We start from the raw sequence: 20,978 nt of genomic DNA, 5'->3' as shown, positions 1-20,978 counted from the left end.
TAACTAACAGTTACTAAATGTACACTAGATTTACTAACAGTTACTAAATATACACTAGATTTACTAACAGTTACTAAATATACACTAGATTTACTAACAGTTACTGAATGTACACTAGATTTACTAACAGTTACTAAATGTACACTAGATTTACTAACAGTTACTGAATATACACTAGATTTACTAACAGTTACTGAATGTACACTAGATTTACTAACAGTTACTAAATGTACACTAGATTTACTAACAGTTACTAAATATACACTAGATTTACTAACAGTTACTAAATATACACTAGATTTACTAACAGTTACTGAATGTACACTAGATTTACTAACAGTTACTGAATGTACACTAGATTTACTAACAGTTACTAAATGTACACTAGATTTACTAAATATACACTAGATTTACTAACAGTTACTAAATATACACTAGATTTACTAACAGTTACTAAATGTACACTAGATTTACTAACAGTTACTAAATGCAGAGAAGAATGGGAGAAACTCCCCAAATACAGGTGTAGCGTCATACCCAAGAAGACTCAAGGCTGTAATCGCTGCCAAAGGTGCTTCAACAAAGTACTGAGTAACGGGTCTGAATACTGATGTAAATGTGATATTTCCGTTTTTTTATTTCTAATAAATTTGCAAACATTTCCAAAAACCTGTTTTTTGCGTTGTCATTATGGGGAACATTGTATGTAGATTTTAGAATAAGACTGTAACGTAAAACAAAATGTGGAAAAAAAGTGAGTTGGTCTGAATATTTTCCAAAAAGCCCTGGTTGGTTTAAGACTGGTACACAATATGGGCAAGACTACATTTATGTTGTTCTCTAAATTCTCACGAATGTTTCAGATGAACTACATAGTAGTTCATTTAATGGTTCTCCCATCATTTGGGTTCCTGCCTATAAATATCTGGGTGTTTGGATTGTCAAAGATTTAATGTTTAAATAACGTACTGATGAGCTAGTTAAAAAGATAATATTTAAAGTGGCCTTCTTTTTTATTCTAAATAGATCTTGCTTTTCCTTAAACAGCAGGAATCAGATTGAACAGTCAACTTTCCTGACAGTTCTTGACTATAGTGACAAAATATACCAGAATTCATCTGCCACTACTCTTAAACCATTGGATGCTGTCTACCATAGCACCCTTCACTTTATCACAGGTGACCGTTTTAATACTCATCACTACATCCTGTATCTAAAGGTTGGCTGGTCCTCAGTTTTAATACTCATCACTACATCCTGTATCTAAAGGTTGGCTGGTCCTCAGTTTTAATACTCATCACTACATCCTGTATCTAAAGGCTGGTCCTCAGTTTTAATACTCATCACTACATCCTGTATCTAAAGGTTGGCTGGTCCTCATTAAAGTCCCCTAGATCACTTCACTATTCTATTTTTATTTACAAACTCTACTACACAAGTTTCCGACTTACCTAACTACGTTGTTGAAGTATAAAAACATGAGTTACCAACCACATTCACAGGGTTGTTTATCTCTTGAGGTTCCTTGGGTCTGCGCCAAATTAGGTAAATCCGCTTTTAGTTTTAATGCGCCTCACTGCTGGAACAACTTTGCAGAACTCATTACGACTGGATGTTCTGGTGCTGCTCAGGCAGCTTAGGGTGTGGATTAAGGACCTAGTAACTGAGGAATGTAACAGTTTTTCTGTTGTGTTTTTTATTGATTCAAGTTTTATCTTACATTGTAATTGGTGTTGTATTGTTGTGATCAGGGCACCTTTCAGAAAGAGACCCTGGTCTCAATGGGGTTTTAAAACCTGTTATGGACAGGGGGCAGTGTTTCCACTTTGAACGAATTGCGTACCCAAACGGAATTTCCTCCTACTCTGCCCCAGAAGGTAATACATGCATATTATTATTACTATTGTATAGAAAACACTCTGAAGTTTCTAAAACTGTTTGAATTATGTCTGTAAGTAGAACATAACTCATTTGGCAGACAAAAACCTGAGAAGACTTCCAAACAGGAAGTGAGAACTTGATTTTCAAAACAGTGCCAAATGATACCCCATATAGTTATGGATAAGCAAACACTTCCTAGGGCTTCCACTAGATGTCACCGTCTTTAGATTTTGGTTATATGATTCTACTATAAAGGAGGGGCTCATAGGAGCTATTTTACTGAGTGGTCTTCAGAAATTCTCAGTCTCATTTTGCGTGCGAGAGAGAGTGCTCTCGTTCCAATGCTCTTTCTTCAGACAATGAAATTCTCCGGTTGGATCCTTATTGATGATTAATGTTAAACACATCCTAAATATGGATTGCATACATCATTTGACTTGTTTCTACGACCTGTAACGGAACTTTTTGAGTTTTTGTCTGGAGGGATTGCTCGTGCGTCATGAAAATGGATTTGTGGGCTGAACATGCTAACAACAAGTGGCTAAATGATGGGCTTTATGGAACTTTTCAGTCATTTATTGTCGAACTGGGAATCCTGGGAGTGCCTTCTGATGAAGTTATTCGAAGGTAAGTGAATATTTATAGTGTTTTTGTAGCTTCTGTTGACTCCAAAATTGCGACTATTTCTTTGGCTGGATTGTGCTCTGAGCGCCGTTCTCAGATTATTCTTTTTCCGTAAAGTTTATTTTGAAATCTGACACAGCAGTTGCATAGAGGATAAGTTTATCTTTAATTCTGTGAATAACACTTGCATCTTTTATCAATGTTTATTATGAGTATTTCTGCAAAATCCCCGGATGTTTTGGAATCAAAACATTACTGCACGTAACGCGCCAATGTAAACTGAGATTTGTTTTATATATATATATGCACATTATCGAACAAAACATAAATGTATTGTGTAACATGATGTCATATGACTCATCTGATGAAGATGTTCAAAGGTTAGTGATTCATTTTATCTCTATTTGTGGGTTTTGTGAAAGCTATTTTAGCTGTGAAAAAATGTCTGTGCTTTTTTGGATTTGGTGGTGAGCTAACATAAATATATGTTGTGTTTTCGCTGTAAAACATTTAAAAAATCGGACACGTTGGCTGGATTCACAAGATGTTTATCTTTCATTTGCTGTATTGGACTTGTTAATGTGTGAAAGTTAAATATTTCTAAAAAATATTATTGTTATACTGTAGGTGTTATACTGTAGGTGTTATACTGTAGGTGTTATACTGTAGGTGTTATACTGTAGGTGTTGTTCTGTGGCTTCAAAGCATTTTTAGATTGGAAGAAAATGTTGGAAAATATGCAAATAGCGACTGACGAGAGAGAGGATACAAACGCATTGCTTTAACTAATTATGACATATCTTAAGAAATGTTCAGCAATGTAATAAAGTACTAACTTTTCAACTAAGTTACGTTACTTTGGCTGACAATTAGTCTTACAAACCGCAGAGCATATCATTACAGCAGTTGCTTGTATGTTCCATTAACGTTAGTTGGCTACTAATACTTTGAACTTGCCAGTATGTTACCTATATTCTATCTAACTAACTACCCAATGTTTATTGACTTCATTCTTAGCTTAGCTAAGTATTGACGTCATTCTTAGCTTAGCTAAGTGTTATAGTCGCTGTGCGTTCTCAACGGACATGGTTAATGAAGTCGTAAGATGTCTAGCTAGTAATTTGTTATGCTAACAAGCTAGCATGAAGTCGTAAGATGTCTAGCTAGTAATTTGTTGTGCTAACAAGCTAGCATGAAGTCATAAGATGTCTAGCTAGTAATTTGTTATGCTAACAAGCTAGCATGAAGTCGTAAGATGTCTAGCTAAGTCATTTGTTATGCTAACAAGCTAGCAAAAAGTTTTTCCAGGACCACCCATACATAAAATGTAGGCACACATGACTCTAAGTCGTTGGTTAGAGCCTGTAAGTAAGCATTTCACTGTAAGGTCTACTACACCTGTTGTATTCAGCATTTCACTGTAAGGTCTACTACACCTGTTGTATTCAGCATTTCACTGTAAGGTCTACACCTGTTGTATTCGGCGCACGTGACAAATAAACTTTGATTTGATTAGTAAGCGTCAGCTAAATAACATCTATTCTTAATATATTAGAATTATTATCATATAGAGGTTTGAAAAAGAACCTACTGCCAACCGTTCTCTCGGAGGACATCTGCTGGGGCATCAGATTTGTTGTCCAGCTCAGCACTAACAGATGTTTGTTTCCTGTCTCTACAGCGGTCTGATGAAACCAGGGCTGAACGCTATCATGGGGGCCACAGGAAGCGGGAAGTCATCGTAAGTGGCATTTCAGATGACTCAGAAGGTTGGGGTTGTGTTGTATTATAGTTGGAAGCGGGAAGTCATCGTAAGTGACATTTCAGTTGATTCAGACAAACCTGGGACTCTCATTGAACTTTGTGAACTAACATTATGTCTAATGGTTGTGATGTGGTTATTTATAAAAGTTGTGTTGTATTATAGTTGTGTAAAGGTTGTGGTTGTGTTGTATTATAGTTGTGTAAAGGTTGTGGTTGTGTTGTATTATAGTTGTGTAAAGGTTGTGGTTGTGTTGTATTATAGTTGTGTAAAGGTTGTGGCTGTGTTGTATTATAGTTGTGTAAAGGTTGTGGCTGTGTTGTATTATAGTTGTGTAAAGGTTGTGGTTGTGTTGTAGTTGTGTAAAGGTTGGGGTTGTGTTATAGTTGTGTAAAGGTTGGGGTTGTGTTATAGTTGTGTAAAGGTTGGGGTTGTGTTGTGTGCAGGTTTCTGGATGTGCTGGCAGCCAGGAAGGACCCAGCAGGTCTGGCTGGAGAGGTGTTGATAGACGGAGCTCCTCAACCTCCCAACTTCAAATGTCTCTCAGGATATGTGGTCCAGGTAGAGGACTGGACACTGACACACACTCACACACACACACACACACACACACACACACACACACACACACACACACACACACACACACACACACACACACACACACACACACACACACACACACACACACACACACACACACAGACACACACCAGTGACCAGACTATAGTTACGAGCCCCCCCCCCCCCCCCTCTCTCTCATTCTCTCATTCTCCCCTCTCCCCCCTCCCTCCTCTCTCCCTACCTCTTTCTCTCGCGCTGTCCCCCCCCACCCCCCGTCAGGATGATGTGGTGATGGGGACTCTGACTGTGAGGGAGAACTTCCGTTTCTCTGCTGCATTGCGTCTCCCGTCCTCCGTCAGCCAGAAGGAGAAGGAGGACAAAGTCAACCGACTCATCACAGAACTGGGCCTCACTAAAGTAGCAGACTCACGGGTCAGTGTGGACGGGTGTGTGGAGTGGGATGGGGGGGAGAGCACAGAGAGAGTGTGTGACTATGAATGTGTGTCTTCTGTCTCCAGGTTGGTACCCAGTTGATCAGGGGTATATCAGGAGGGGAAAGGAAGAGGACAAACATCGGTATGGAACTGATCATCGACCCTCCTGTTCTCTTTCTGGATGAACCCACCACCGGCCTGGACGCTAGCACAGCTAACTCTGTACTACTACTGCTCAAGAGGTAGAACCTGGGTATTGTAGTTCTAATATTGTAGGGTTAGTCTGGGTATTGACGTTCTAATATTGTAGGGTTAGTCTGGGCATTGACGTTCTAATATTGTAGGGTTAGTCTGGGTATTGACGTTCTAATATTGTAGGGTTAGTCTGGGCATTGTAGTTCTAATATTGTAGGGTTAGTCTGGGTATTGTAGTTCTAATATTGTAGGGTTAGTCTGGGCATTGTAGCTCTAATATTGTAGGGTTAGTCTGGGCATTGTAGTTCTAATATTGTAGGGTTAGTCTGGGTATTGTAGTTCTAATATTGTAGGGTTAGTCTGGGCATTGTAGCTCTAATGTTGTAGGGTTAGTCTGGGTATTGTAGTTCTCTTTTTGGATGAACCCACAACCGGCCTGGACGCTAGCAAAGCTAACTCTGTACTACTACTGTTCAAGAGGTAGAACTTGGGTATTAGTCTGGGTATTGTAGTCTGGGTGTTGCAGTCTGGGTGTTGCAGTCTGGGTGTTGCAATCTGGGTGTTGTAGTGCTAATACTGCGGGTTAGTCTGGGTATTGTAGTCTGGGTCTTGTAATCTGGGTGTTGTAGTCTGGGTGTTGTAATCTGGGTGTTGTAGTCTGGGTGTTCTAGTCTGTTTGTTGTAGTCTGGGTATTGCAGTCTGGGTGTTGTAGTCTGGGTATTGTAGTCTGGGTATTGCAGTCTGGGTATTGTAGTCTGGGTATTGTAGTCTGGGTATTGCAGTCTGTTTGTTGTAGTCTGGGTGTTGTAGTCTGGGTATTGCAGTCTGTTTGTTGTAGTCTGTTTGTTGTAGTCTGGGTGTTGTAGTCTGGGTGTTGTAGTCTGGGTATTGTAGTCTGGGTGTTGTAGTCTGGGTGTTGCAGTCTGGGTATTGTAGTCTGGGTATTGTAACACTAACCTCCTCCTCTCTCTCTATCAGGATGTCTAGTCATGGTGTTGTAGTCTGGGTGTTGTAGTCTGGGTATTGTAGTCTGGGTGTTGTAGTCTGGGTGTTGTAGTCTGGGTGTTGTAGTCTGGGTATTGTAACACTAACCTCCTCCTCTCTCTCTATCAGGATGTCTAGTCATGGTGTTGTAGTCTGGGTGTTGTAGTCTGGGTATTGTAGTCTGGGTGTTGTAGTCTGGGTGTTGTAGTCTGGGTATTGTAACACTAACCTCCTCCTCTCTCTCTATCAGGATGTCTAGTCATGGTGTTGTAGTCTGGGTGTTGTAGTCTGGATATTGTAGTTTGGGTATTGTAGTCTGGGTATTGTAGTCTGGGTATTGTAGTCTGGGTGTTGTAGTCTGGGTATTGTAACACTAACCTCCTCCTCTCTCTCTATCAGGATGTCTAGTCTGGGTATTGTAGTCTGGGTGTTGCAGTCTGGGTATTGTAGTCTGGGTATTGTAGTCTGGGTATTGTAACACTAACCTCCTCCTCTCTCTCTATCAGGATGTCTAGTCATGGTGTTGTAGTCTGGGTGGGTGGGTATTGTAGTCTGGGTATTGTAGTCTGGGTATTGTAGTCTGGGTGTTGTAGTCTGGGTATTGTAGTCTGGGTATTGTAGTCTGGGTATTGTAGTCTGGGTATTGTAGTCTGGGTATTGTAGTCTGGGTATTGTAGTCTGGGTGTTGTAGTCTGGGTGTTGTAGTCTGGGTGTTGTAGTCTGGGTATTGTAACACTAACCTCCTCCTCTCTCTCTATCAGGATGTCTAGTCATGGCCGTACCATCATCCTGTCTATCCACCAGCCTCGTTATTCCATCTACCGTCTGTTTGACAGTCTGACTCTGCTGATTAGCGGTAAACAGGTTTACCACGGCCCCGCTCAAAGGGCTCTGGACTACTTCTCTAACATCGGTGAGACTAAGTCATTACAAATGTCACGTTTCTAGTGATTTCTAATTCACACTCCTCCTGCTAATCAGACAGTGTAGTCTCAGCTCTCTGCTGGCAAACCAGGTTATGAAATGTCTAGAGTTACTAAACAGGTATTATATCCATCATTCTATTGTCTCTCTTTAGAGGTTACTAAGATGAGATGCATTTTCGGCGTGTTACCTTCGGACAGGTATTGGAATCCGGCTCGAAGGACCAAATTGTTACGAGAATTATGTTCTCAATGTTCATAAACCAATTCAATTAAACGACTCAGTCTGCTAAATCGGGATTTGTAAGATACTGATTTGAAATGAAAACAGACAGAGGCCCAGTGTCACGTTCCTGACCTGCATCTTGGTCCGATCCATGCTCCTCCTCGTCTGAGGAGGAGAACGACTACGACAGCCGTTAGACGGAGGCCCAGGCTACAATAGTCAAATGTTTATTTACGAGAGCGCTCCCCTGTTGTACAAAAGCAATTCATTTTATACCGGCTCCTCACACACATTCACACTAACATCAGCACACAATGTCCTGCTACCCAGCCGACAAAGATTAGGGGAATCCGTGAGACTTACTCCCCATCCTCGCTCAAGATAGGGAGACCCTGGGAAGTACTCTGTGGCCCCCCCAGCCAAGGTCGGCACCGAATCTTGCTCAGACAGTCGGTTTTTAAGATACTATTATAGACACATTGTACAGACTATGGTTATACATAATTCTAATCAATTTCATACGATTATATGGCTTCAGGGTGGAATATTCTAGTCATTCATATAAATTCCATTAACACTAAGATGAGATGCATGTGAGATGCATTTCAGTGTATCAATGTTTCAACCTTTCCTGTATCCAAACCTTATCTGTATCTATAAACAATGTAATTACAACTGTCATCTTTACCCAGGGTACACTTGTGAACCCCACAACAACCCGGCTGACTTCTTCCTGGACGTGATCAATGGAGATTCTACCGCAATCGCCTTCGACAGGATAAAGGCAGCAGACGGTGAGTTCTGATTTGCTAAGGAGCAGAGTCAGTGGGCGGGATCAGTCAGGTCATCCAATGGAATACATATTTTGTCTCTTCATATTCTCCCTCCCTAACTTTGATTACCCTCCATTTACCTCTGTTCTGGCACCTCTATCCCTTCCCCTCCCGTCTTCTCCAACCCCCCCCCCCCCCCCCTCCCTCAGACTCGGACCCAGACAGGGTACCCAGTTCCAGGCAGAACATCGAGGACCATCTGGTCCAGGAGTACCGGGGGAGTCAGTTCTATGGAGAGACCAAGGCCCAGTTAGAACGCATCACCATGAACAGAGAGTACAGGTAATAACACACACACACTCGCTCTCTCTCTGTCTCTCTCTCTCTCTCTGTCTATTTCTCTCTCTCTCTCTCTCTATGGTGTCTGTCTGTCTGTCTGTCTGTCTGTCTGTCTGTCTGTCTGTCTGTCTGTCTGTCTGTCTGTCTGTCTGTCTGTCTGTCTGTCTGTCCGTCCGTCCGTCCGTCCGTCCGTCCGTCCGTCCGTCTGTCTGTGTTCGTTCTCTGCAAGTTAATGGACAATCTTCTTGTTGTTCTCCAGTGTGAAGACTCCCTCTCGGACCATCACGTACAACACCTCCTTCTCTACTCAGTTCAGATGGGTCCTGAAGAGAACCTTTACTAACCTCATCCTCAACCCTCAGACATCCTTCGCTCAGGTGTGTTGCTGTGTGTGTCTGTGTGTTGCTGTGTGTGTCTGTGTGTGGGTTGTATTTACAATGGTGTTTGTTCTTCACTGGTTGCCCTTTTCTTGTGGCAACAGATCACACATCTTACTGCTGTGATGGAACACTGTGGTATTTCACCCAGTAGATATGGGAGTTTATCAAAATTGTATTTGTTTTCAAATTCTTTGTTGGTCTGTGGAAGCTCTCCTATCTATCTATCTATCTATCTATCTATCTATCTATCTATCTATCTATCTATCTATCTATCTATCTATCTATCTATCTATCTATCTATCTATCTATCTATCTATCTATCTATCTATCTATCTACCTGTCTACCTGTCTACCTGTCTACCTGTCTACCTGTCTACCTGTCTCTCTGTCTCTCTCCTTGTCTATCTCTCTCTATATATATATATCTCTCTAATCCAGATTGGAGTGACTGTATTCCTGGCCCTCATCGTTGGGGCAATATTCTGACTACCCACCTACCTACCCACCTACCTACCTAACTATTAACATAATCTCTCTGTCTCTGTCTCTCTGTCTCTCTCTCTCTCTATATATATATATCTATCTAATCCAGATTGGAGTGACTATATTCCTGGCCCTCATCGTTGGGGCAATATTCTTTGGAGTGAAGAATGACCAGAGTGGCTTACAGAACAGGTGTGTATGTTTTTATGTGTGTGTGTTTAACAGGTCTGTGTGTATGTTCTTATGTGTGTGTGTTTTAACAGGTGTGTGTGTATGTGTTAAACGTGTGTGTTTAATATAATATATTACAGTTTTTTTTTCAATTGCTAACATGCATTGGGGGGCGGCAGGGTAGCCTAGTGGTTAGAGCGTTGGACTAGTAACCGAAAGGTTGCAAGTTCAAATCCCCGAGCCGACAAGGTACAAATCTGTCGTTCCGCCCCTGAACAAGGCAGTTAACCCCACTGTTCCTAGGCCGTCATTGAAAATACTAATTTGCTCTTAACTGACTTGCGTAGTTAAATAATGGTAAAAATAAATAGTCAAAACTGAAGTCACATTGTAAAAACTCTTCACACAGTCAGCTAAACAGAAGGGTATGTGGACCAATCTGTGAATCCTTTTTCATTGCTTTCACACAAAATGCATTCATGAAATCCATGACCTCTTTTCTCATTCATACTCCACCACCTGCCAAACTCTATATTTGCTGCACATGTTTTCAAATGCTAACACACTGTTTCCAAAACTGTTAAAAAACACATTCAAAACAGAATGATGGCAAATGTTGTGCATTTCTGCAGTAACCAGATTGAAACATATAGAAAATGTAGAAAGAAAGAACATTTAATCATTTCAAACAAGCAATTTAGGCTGAAAGCCTACCCAAGATTTTTATTTTATTTATTTTTTATTTTTTTCACCTTTATTTAACTAGGCAAGTCAGTTAAGAACAAAATCTTATTTACGATGACGGCCGAGGAACAGTGGGTTAACTGCCTTGTTCAGGGGCAGAACGACAGATTTTAACCTTGTCAGCTCAGGGATTTGATCTTGCAACCTTTAACCACTAGGCTACCTGCCGTCCTAACAGGGATCGTATGGGTGGTCCTAACAGGAATCATATGGGTGGTCCTAACAGGAATCGTATGGGTGGTCCTAACAGGAATCATATGGGTGGTCCTAACAGGAATCATATGGGTGGTCCTAACAGGGATCGTATGGGTGGTCCTAACAGGAATCATATGGGTGGTCCTAACAGGAATCATATGGGTGGTCCTAACAGGAATCATATGGGTGGTCCTAACAGGAATCATATGGGTGGTCCTAATGGGAAGCATATGGGTCGTCCTAACAGGAATCGTATGGGTGGTCCTAACAGGAATCGTATGGGTGGTCCTAATGGGAATCATATGGGTGGTCCTAATAGGAATCATATGGGTGGTCCTAACAGGAATCATATGGGTGGTCCTAATAGGAATCATATGGGTGGTCCTAACAGGAATCATATGGGTGGTCCTAACAGGAATCGTATGGGTGGTCCTAACAGGAATCGTATGGGTGGTCCTAACAGGAATCGTATGGGTGGTCCTAATAGGAATCATATGGGTGGTCCTAACAGGAATCATATGGGTGGTCCTAACAGGAATCATATGGGTGGTCCTAATAGGAATCATGTGGGTGGTCCTAACGGGAAGCATATGGGTCGTCCTAACAGGAATCGTATGGGTGGTCCTAACAGGAATCGTATGGGTGGTCCTAACAGGAATCGTATGGGTGGTCCTAACAGGAATCGTATGGGTGGTCCTAATGGGAATCATATGGGTGGTCCTAATAGGAATCATATGGGTGGTCCTAACAGGAATCATATGGGTGGTCCTAACAGGAATCATATGGGTGGTCCTAACAGGAATCGTATGGGTGGTCCTAACAGGAATCATATGGGTGGTCCTAACAGGAATCATATGGGTGGTCCTAACAGGAATCGTATGGGTGGTCCTAACAGGAATCATATGGGTGGTCCTAACAGGAATTATATGGGTGGTCCTAATAGGAATCATATGGGTGGTCCTAACAGGAATCATATGGTTGGTCCTAACAGGAATCGTATGGGTGGTCCTAACAGGAATCGTATGGGTGGTCCTAACAGGAATCATATGGGTGGTCCTAACAGAATCGTATGGGTGGTCCTAATGGTTGGTCCTAACAGGAATCATATGGGTGGTCCTAACAGAATCGTATGGGTGGTCCTAATGGGTGGTCCTAACAGGAATCGTATGGGTGGTCCTAATAGGAATCATATGGGTGGTCCTAGGAGGAATCATATGGGTGGTCCTAGGAGGAATCAAATGTACGTGTATGTGATCCATGTGTGTGTGTGTGTGTGTGTGTGTGTGTGTGTGTGTGTGTGTGTGTGTGTGTGTGTGTGTGTGTGTGTGTGTGTGTGTGTGTGTGTGTGTGTGTGTGTGTGTGTGTGTGTGTTGTCTCTACCAGGATGGGTGCTCTATTCTTCATCACCACCAATCAGTGTTTCAGTTCCGTGTCTTCTGCTGAGCTCTTCATCACTGAGAGAAAACTGTTCATGTGAGTAACACACACACACACACACACACACACACACACACACACACACACACACACACACACACACACACACACACACACACACACACACACACACACACACACACACACACAACATATCATGTAAGCATCTCCAATCATGAGTACATCAGCGGTTACTACAGAGTATCAGTCTAACTCTCTCTCTCTTCCTCTCCCTCTCTCTCTATCTGTCTCTCTGTCTCTGTCTCTCTCTTTCTCTCTCTCTCTCTCTCTCTCTCTCTCTCTCTCTCTCTCTCTCTCTGTCTCTGTCTCTGTCTCTGTCTCTGTCTCTGTCTCTGTCTCTGTCTCTATCTCTGTCTCTGTCTCTGTCTCTCTCTGTCTCTGTCTCTGTCTCTCTCTGTCTCTCTATCTGTCTCTGTCTCTGTCTCTCTTTCTGTCTCTGTCTCTGTCTCTCTTTCTGTCTCTGTCTCTGTCTCTCTGTCTCTATCTCTGTCTCTCTCTGTCTCTGTCTCTGTCTCTCTCTGTCTCTCTATCTGTCTCTGTCTCTGTCTCTCTCTGTCTCTCATTCTCTCCCTCTCCCTCTCTCATTCTCTCATTCTCTCCCTCTCCCTCTCTCCATCTCCATCTCCAGTCATGAGTACATCAGCGGTTACTACAGAGTATCAGTCTAACGCTCTCTCTCTCTCTCCCTCTCTCTCTCTCTCTCTCTCTCTCTCTCTCTCTCTCCCTCTCTCCTCTCCATCTCCAGTCATGAGTACATCAGCGGTTACTACAGAGTATCAGTCTACTTCCTGTGTAAGTTACTCAGTGAAATCATCACCTTAAGGACGCTCCCTGCCATCTTCTTCAGCTGTGTGGCTTACTTCATGATCGGTTGGTAGACCCTCCACCCACATAGACACAGTGAACACTAACACTAACCCATGATCGCTGGGTAGACCCTCCACCCACGTAGACACAGTGAACACTAACCCATGATCACTGGGTAGACCCTCCACCCACGTAGACACAGTGAACACTAACCCATGATCGCTGGGTAGACCCTCCACCCACGTAGACACAGTGAACACTAACCCATGATCGCTGGGTAGACCCTCCACCCACGTAGACACAGTGAACACTAACCCATGATCGCTGGGTAGACCCTCCACCCACGTAGACACAGTGAACACTAACCCATGATCACTGGGTAGACCCTTCACACACACACACACACACACACACACACACACACACACACACACACACACACACACACACATCATTAGTCATTGTCATGTCACATATTTTCTAGTATAATATTTCTATGTTCTCTGTCTCTTCAGGTTTTAAGCTACAACAGTTCATGATCTAGTATTATATTTCTATATTGTTTTCTAGTGTTGTAGTTCTATGTTCTGATCTAGTATTATATTTCTGTCTTCTGATCTAGCATTGTATTTCTGTGTTGTGATCTAGTATTGTATTTCTGTGTTCTGATCTAGCATTGTATTTCTATGTTCTAATCTAGTGTTATATTTCAGTTCTCGTCTAGTGTTATATTTCAGTTCTCATCTAGTATTGTATTTCTATGTTCTAATCTAGTATTATATTTCTCTGTTCCAATCTCATAATATATTTTCATTTTCCATCTAGTATTATATTTCTCTGTTCTGGTAATTTACTATATTTATCTGTTCTGATCTAGTATTATTTTTCAGTTCTCATCTAGTGTTATATTTCTATGTTCTGCTCTAGTATTATATTTCTATGTTGTAATCTAGTATTACTCTTCTCTGTTCTGATCTAGTATAATATGTATATGGGCTGATCTAGTATATTTCTGGTCTGATCTAGTATAATATGTATATAGTCTGATCTAGTATATTTCTGTTCTGATCTAGTATATTTCTGTTCTGATCTAGTATATTTCTGGTCTGATCTAGTATATTTCTGGTCTGATCTAGTATATTTCTGGTCTGATCTAGTATAATATGTATATGGTCTGATCTAGTATATTTCTGTTCTGATCTAGTATATTTCTGGTCTGATCTAGTATATTTCTGGTCTGATCTAGTATAATATGTACAGTGGGGAGAACAAGTATTTGATACACTGCCGATTTTGCAGGTTTTCCTACTTACAAAGCATGTAGAGGTCTGTAATTTTTATCATAGGTACACTTCAACTGTGAGAAACGGAATCTAAAACAAAAATCCAGAAAATTACATTGTATGATTTTTAAGTAATTAATTTGCATTTTATTGCATGACATAAGTATTTGATCACCTACCAACCAGTAAGAATTCCGGCTCTCACAGACCTGTTAGGTTTTCTTTAAGAAGCCCTCCTGTTCTCCACTCATTACCTGTATTAACTGCACCTGTTTGAACTCGTTACCTGTATAAAAGACACCTGTCCACACACTCAATCAAACAGACTCCAACCTCTCCACAATGGCCAAGACCAGAGAGCTGTGTAAGGACATCAGGGATAAAATTGTAGACCTGCACAAGGCTGGGATGGGCTACAGGACAATAGGCAAGCAGCTTGGTGAGAAGGCAACAACTGTTGGCGCAATTATTAGAAAATGGAAGAAGTTCAAGATGACGGTCAATCACCCTCGGCCTGGGGCTCCATGCAAGATCTCACCTCGTGGGGCATCAATGATCATGAGGAAGGTGAGGGATCAGCCCAGAACTACACGGCAGTACCTGGTCAATGACCTGAAGAGAGCTGGGACCACAGTCTCAAAGAAAACCATTAGTAACACACTACGCCGTCATGGATTAAAATCCTGCAGCGCACGCAAGGTCCCCCTGCTCAAGCCAGCGCATGTCCAGGCCCGTCTGAAGTTTGCCAATGACCATCTGGATGATCCAGAGGAGGAATGGGAGAAGGTCATGTGGTCTGATGAGACAAAAATAGAGCTTTTTGGTCTAAACTCCACTCGCCATGTTTGGAGGAAGAAGAAGGATGAGTACAACCCCAAGAACACCATCCCAACCGTGAAGCATGGAGGTGGAAACATCATTCTTTGGGGATGCTTTTCTGCAAAGGGGACAGGATGACTGCACCGTATTGAGGGGAGGATGGATGGGGCCATGTATCACGAGATCTTGGCCAACAACCTCCTTCCCTCAGTAAGAGCATTGAAGATGGGTCGTGGCTGGGTCTTCCAGCATGACAACGACCTGAAAGACACAGCCAGGGCAACTAAGGAGTGGCTCCGTAAGAAGCATCTCAAGGTCCTGGAGTGGCCTAGCCAGTCTCCAGACCTGAACCCAATAGAAAATCTTTGGAGGGAGCTGAAAGTCCGTATTGCCCAGCGACAGCCCCGAAACCTGAAGGATCTGGAGAAGGTCTGTATGGAGGAGTGGGCCAAAATCCCTGCTGCAGTGTGTGCAAACCTGGTCAAGAACTACAGGAAACATATGATCTCTGTAATTGCAAACAAAGGTTTCTGTACCAAATATTAAGTTCTGCTTTTCTGATGTATCAAATACTTATGTCATGCAATAAAATGCAAATTAATTATTTAAAAATCATACAATGTGATTTTCTGGATTTTTGTTTTAGATTCCGTCTCTCACAGTTGAAGTGTACCTATGATAAAAATTACAGACCTCTACATGCTTTGTAAGTAGGAAAACCTGCAAAATCGGCAGTGTATCAAATACTTGTTCTCCCCACTGTATATGGTCTGATCTAGTATATTTCTGTTCTGATCTAGTATATTTCTGGTCTGATCTAGTATATTTCTGTTCTGATCTAGTATAATATTTATATGGTCTGATCTAGTATATTTCTGTTTTGATCTAGTATAATATGTATATGGTCTGATCTAGTATATTTCTGGTCTGATCTAGTATATTTCTGTTCTGATCTAGTATATTTATATGGTCTGATCTAGTATATTTCTGTTCTGATCTAGTATAATATGTATATGGTCTGATCTAGTATATTTCTGTTCTGATCTAGTATAATATTTATATAGTCTGATCTAGTATATTTCTGTTCTGATCTAGTATATTTCTGTTCTGTTTCTATATTCTCCAGGGTTTAAAGCTACAGTGGAGGCCTTCTTCCTGTTCATGTTGACCGTAGCTCTGGTAGCCTATACAGCTACTGCAATGACCATGGCTATTTCAGCTGACCAGAGTGTTGTGGCGATCGCCAACATCTTCATGACCATATCCTTCGTCTTCATGATGGTGAGAGAGAGACTAAATCATTTGTGATTGTTTCCTTAACTTGTTTTGGCAATGTTAGCATGTGTTTCCCATGCCAATGAAGCCCCTTTGAATTGAATTGAGACACACACACACACACACACACACACACACACACACACACACACACACACACACACACACACACACACACACACACACACACACACACACACACACACACACACACACTAATATGAGATGATTATAAACATCAAACATTATGTTGCTCTCCTCTTCTTCCCCCCACCTCCCACTCCCCTCCCCTCCCTCCCCCTCCTCTCCTCCCATTCCCACTCCCCTCCCCTCCTCTTCCCCTTCCCTCTTCTTCGCCCCACCTCCCACTCCCCTCCCTCCCCTCCCCTCCCCTCCCCTCCCCTCCCCTCCCCTCCTCTCCTCCCATTCCCACTCCCCTCCTCTTCCCCTTCCCTCCTCTCCTCCCACTCCCCTCCCCTCCATCCTCTTCTCTCCACTCCCCTCCTCTTCACTCCCCTCCCCTCCCCTCTTCTCTCCACTCCCCTCCTCTTCACTCCCCTCCCCCTCCACTTCTCTCCCCTCCCTCGTCTCTCCCCTCCCCTCCACTTCTCTCCCCTCCCTCTTCTCTCCACTCCTCTCCTCTTCACTCCCCTCCCTCTTCTCTCTCCTCTCCCCCTCCTCGTCTTCCCATCCTCTCCTCACCCCTCTTCCCCTCCCCTCCTAAAATCTCCTCTTCGCTCCCTTCCCCTCCCCTTCTCTCCACCCCTCCCTTCCCCTCTTCTCTCCACTCCCCTCCTCTTCACTCCCCTCCCCTCCCTCTTCTCTCTCCTCCTCTCCTCTCCCCCTCTTCACTCCCCTCCCCTCCCTCTTCTCTCTCCTCCTCTCCCCCTCATCTTCCCATCCCCTCCTCCCTCCTCTTCCCCTCCCCTCCTAAAATCTCCTCTTCGCTCCCTTCCCCTCCTCTTCTCTCCACCCCTCCCTTCCCCCCCTCTTCTCTCCACTTCACTCCCCTCCCCTCCCTCTTCTCTCTCCCCTCCCCTCCCTCTTTACTCCCCTCCCCTCCTCCCCTCCCTTCCCCTCCTCTTCTCTCCCCTCCCCTCCTCTTTACTCCCCTCCTCTTCACTCCCCTCCCCTCCCTCTTTACTCCCCTCCCCTCCTCCCCTCCCCTCCCCTCCTCCTCTCTCCCCTCCCCCCCCTCTTTCCCTCCCTCCCCTCCTCCCCTCCCTTCCCCTCCTCTTCTCTCCCCTCCCCTCCTCTTTACTCCCCTCCCCTCCCCTCTCATCTCCTCTCCTCTCCTCTCCTCCCCTCCTCTCCTCTCCCCTCCCCTATCAGATCTTCTCAGGCCTGTTGGTGAACCTGCCCAGTATTGTTGATTGGCTAGCCTGGTTCCAGTACCTCAGCATCCCTCGGTACGGACTAACAGCTCTCCAGATTAATGAGTTTGTAGGTCTGCAGCTCTGTGGAGACATTCCCCTCAACGGCACCTTGCCCCCTGGTATGACGTAAGTGATAATGTCCCACTATACCTTTTTTAAATTATCCATTGATGTCAGGAGAGTTATTTTACAAGGGAGATCTGTCTCTCAGTGAGTTTCTCCACAATTGAGGTGTTTGTTTCTGAGGTAGGAACCTTTCTATCCTGTGTCCAGATGCACGGGGGAAGACTTTCTGAAGAACCAGGGGATCGACTACACCACGTGGGGGCTGTGGCAGAATCACGTTGCCCTGGCGATCATGACCGTAATCTTCCTGGCGATCGCATACCTCAAACTACGTTTCACCAAGAAGTTCACATAGAGGTCAGGGGTCACAGGTTAAACCTATTGTACACCTTCCTATTCCGTGCCGTCCCCTTTGTCCGCTCAAACGAAATGCTGCAATATCCAACTTCCACTTCTGTCAGCGTGGACTCTGAAATGTCAGCGTGGACCCTGAAATGTCAGCGTGGACTCTGAAATGTCAGCGTGGACTCTGAAATGTCAGCGTGGACTCTGAAATGTCAGCGTGGACTCTGAAATGTCAGCGTGGACTCTGAAATGTCAGCGTGGACTCTGAAATGTCAGCGTGGACCCTGAAATGTCAGCGTGGACTCTGAAATGTCAGCGTGGACTCTGAAATGTCAGCGTGGACTCTGAAATGTCAGCGTGGACTCTGAAATGACAGCGTGGACTCTGAAATGTCAGCGTGGACTCTGAAATGTCAGCGTGGACTCTGAAATGTCAGCGTGGACTCTGAAATGACAGCGTGGACTCTGAAATGTCAGCGTGGACTCTGAAATGTCAGCGTGGACTCTGAAATGTCAGCGTGGACTCTGAAATGTCAGCGTGGACTCTGAAATGACAGCGTGGACTCTGAAATGTCAGCGTGGACTCTGAAATGTCAGCGTGGACTCTGAAATGTCAGCGTGGACTCTGAAATGTCAGCGTGGACTCTGAAATGTCAGCGTCCGAAGGACACTTTTCAAGGGAGGTGCGCAGATGCGGATGTTCGATTGAAGCGGATGTTGAAATTAGGTATTTAGAGGTCAGGTGCAATGTTCCTGAGCAAATTTCAGGTCTAGTGAGCGGAAACTTGAAAGTTGTGAGAATTCTGTGCAACTTCCGGCGCACGTTTCCAGTGAACACTGAGGCTGAACACTGAGGCTGAACACTGAGGCTGTACACTGAGGCTGTACCCGTACAGTTTTAGACAGTAGCAAACAGGCTATTGTGGCTATTTGAGCATCATGTAGGCCTACCAACAAAACCAATGGAGTAAATCACATAACAGCTTTTGATTTTGCGCACGGAAATGCACTTTGATCTGAAAAGTGTCTCGAGGGTGATTGAAAGACGTGAGCTCCATGTCAATAGAATTCTATCCCGTTGTGCTCTGCCTACAACAAAATCACAGACTTAATCAATTTGTTGCATTGAAAAGGGGTCTGCTATAATGTTGATTACATTACAGAATAAAACACTGATCTATGTAGAACAAACTAAATGGGGTGAACTCAGTGAATTTTTTAAATCTCTTGAGTCTCTCAGCATCCTGGTATTTCTGTTTTTTTATTTCTGGTATTTAATGATTTCTCCACCAATGTGTCTTATCTACAGATGTTTAAATCATGTCTCAAGATGTCTGTGTGATTATTTTTGAGCCATTTATGTTTTTTATGACGTGCAATTTGTTCAACGTTTTATCGATGCAACACAACGTGTATTGATACCAAATATATTGATGATTTGGTGCTGTGTAAACACAGATACTAAATACTTAGGCAGTAGTCCTGTGTGAGTCCCAAACGGTACCCTGTTCACTACTGTTGAACAGGGCCCCTAGGACTCTGGACACAAGTAGTTACCTACTGTTGAACAGGGCCCCTAGGACTCTGGACACAAGTAGTTCCCTACAGTTGAACAGGGCCCCAGGACTCTGGACACAAGTAGTTCACTACTGTTGAACAGGGCCCCTAGGACTCTGGACACAAGTAGTTCCCTACAGTTGAACAGGGCCCCAGGACTCTGGACACAAGTAGTTCCCTACTGTTGAACAGGGCCCCTAGGACTCTAGACACAAGTAGTTCCCTACTGTTGAACAGGGCCCCTAGGACTCTAGACACAAGTAGTTCACTACTGTTGAACAGGGCCCCTAGGACTCTGGACACAAGTAGTTCCCTACAGTTGAACAGGGCCCCAGGACTCTGGACACAAGTAGTTCCCTACTGTTGAACAGGGCCCCAGGACTCTGGACACAAGTAGTTCCCTACAGTTGAACAGGGCCCCTAGGACTCTGGACACAAGTAGTTCCCTACTGTTGAACAGGGCCCCTAGGACTCTGGACACAAGTAGTTCACTACTGTTGAACAGGGCCCCTAGGACTCTGGACACAAGTAGTTCCCTACTGTTGAACAGGGCCCCTAGGACTCTGGACACAAGTAGTTCCCTACGGTTGAACAGGGCCCCTAGGACTCTGGACACAAGTAGTTCACTACAAAGGGGCTAGGTTGCCGTTTAGGACACAGTCCTAGACATTGTTTCTATTTACGTTTTGTACACTATCTACAGCACAGGAGGCTGGTGAGGGGAGGGCGGTGCATAATAATGGCTGGAATGGAATCAGTCACATGGAAACCACGTGTTTGATACCAATCCCTTAATTCCGTTCCTGCCATAAATATGAGCCCTACCTCCCCAATTAAGGTACCACCAGCCACCTGTGATGAACAGTATAAAAATGTTAATTATGCAAATAAAACATAATATCAACTTTGTACTTGTTCTATTTCCTCTCCTGTGTATCAACACACATACACACACACACACACACACATACACACACACACACACACACACACACACACACACACCACACACCACACACCACACACCACACACCACACACACACACACACACACACACACACACACAGGTGAAAGAGAAAGAAGGGAGAGAGAGCAGGAAAGGAAGAGAGAGAAGGGAGAGAGAGAGAGAGAGAGGGGGAGAGCAGGACAGAAAGAGAGAGAATAGAGAGAGAACAGGAAAGGGATAGAGAGAGAAGGTATAGAGAGATTATGAGAGAGGTGTTAAGAGAAGTTAAGAATTTGTATCATTATTTATTTAACTTTTATTTAACGAGGCAAGTCAGTTAAAAATAAATTCTTATTTACCATGACGG

The 20,978-nt window shown here is 43.6% G+C and overlaps 1 protein-coding gene across 1 annotated transcript in view; it reads left to right on the top strand.

Annotated features, from left to right (window-relative positions):
* The window catches only part of LOC139561400 (broad substrate specificity ATP-binding cassette transporter ABCG2-like), a 27,820-nt gene extending 7,248 nt beyond the window's left edge, over window positions 1-20,572 (top strand). The window contains exons 2-15 of the mRNA XM_071378458.1: window positions 4,187-4,246; window positions 4,714-4,828; window positions 5,111-5,263; window positions 5,350-5,507; window positions 7,207-7,358; window positions 8,287-8,388; window positions 8,577-8,709; window positions 8,966-9,083; window positions 9,679-9,761; window positions 12,063-12,152; window positions 12,883-13,007; window positions 16,173-16,327; window positions 17,654-17,823; window positions 17,971-20,572. Coding sequence (XP_071234559.1) covers window positions 4,187-4,246; window positions 4,714-4,828; window positions 5,111-5,263; window positions 5,350-5,507; window positions 7,207-7,358; window positions 8,287-8,388; window positions 8,577-8,709; window positions 8,966-9,083; window positions 9,679-9,761; window positions 12,063-12,152; window positions 12,883-13,007; window positions 16,173-16,327; window positions 17,654-17,823; window positions 17,971-18,118 — 1,762 coding nt within the window. The 3' untranslated portion in view covers window positions 18,119-20,572. The remainder of the gene's footprint in view (window positions 1-4,186; window positions 4,247-4,713; window positions 4,829-5,110; window positions 5,264-5,349; window positions 5,508-7,206; window positions 7,359-8,286; window positions 8,389-8,576; window positions 8,710-8,965; window positions 9,084-9,678; window positions 9,762-12,062; window positions 12,153-12,882; window positions 13,008-16,172; window positions 16,328-17,653; window positions 17,824-17,970) is intronic.
* The last annotated feature ends 406 nt before the right edge of the window (window positions 20,573-20,978 follow it).

Source organism: Salvelinus alpinus, chromosome 31 (assembly GCF_045679555.1).
Source record: "Salvelinus alpinus chromosome 31, SLU_Salpinus.1, whole genome shotgun sequence".
In the NCBI taxonomy this organism is placed as follows: domain Eukaryota; kingdom Metazoa; phylum Chordata; class Actinopteri; order Salmoniformes; family Salmonidae; genus Salvelinus; species Salvelinus alpinus.
Note: the sequence above shows the minus strand (reverse complement) of the source record. Positions and strands in the feature narration are given on the sequence as shown.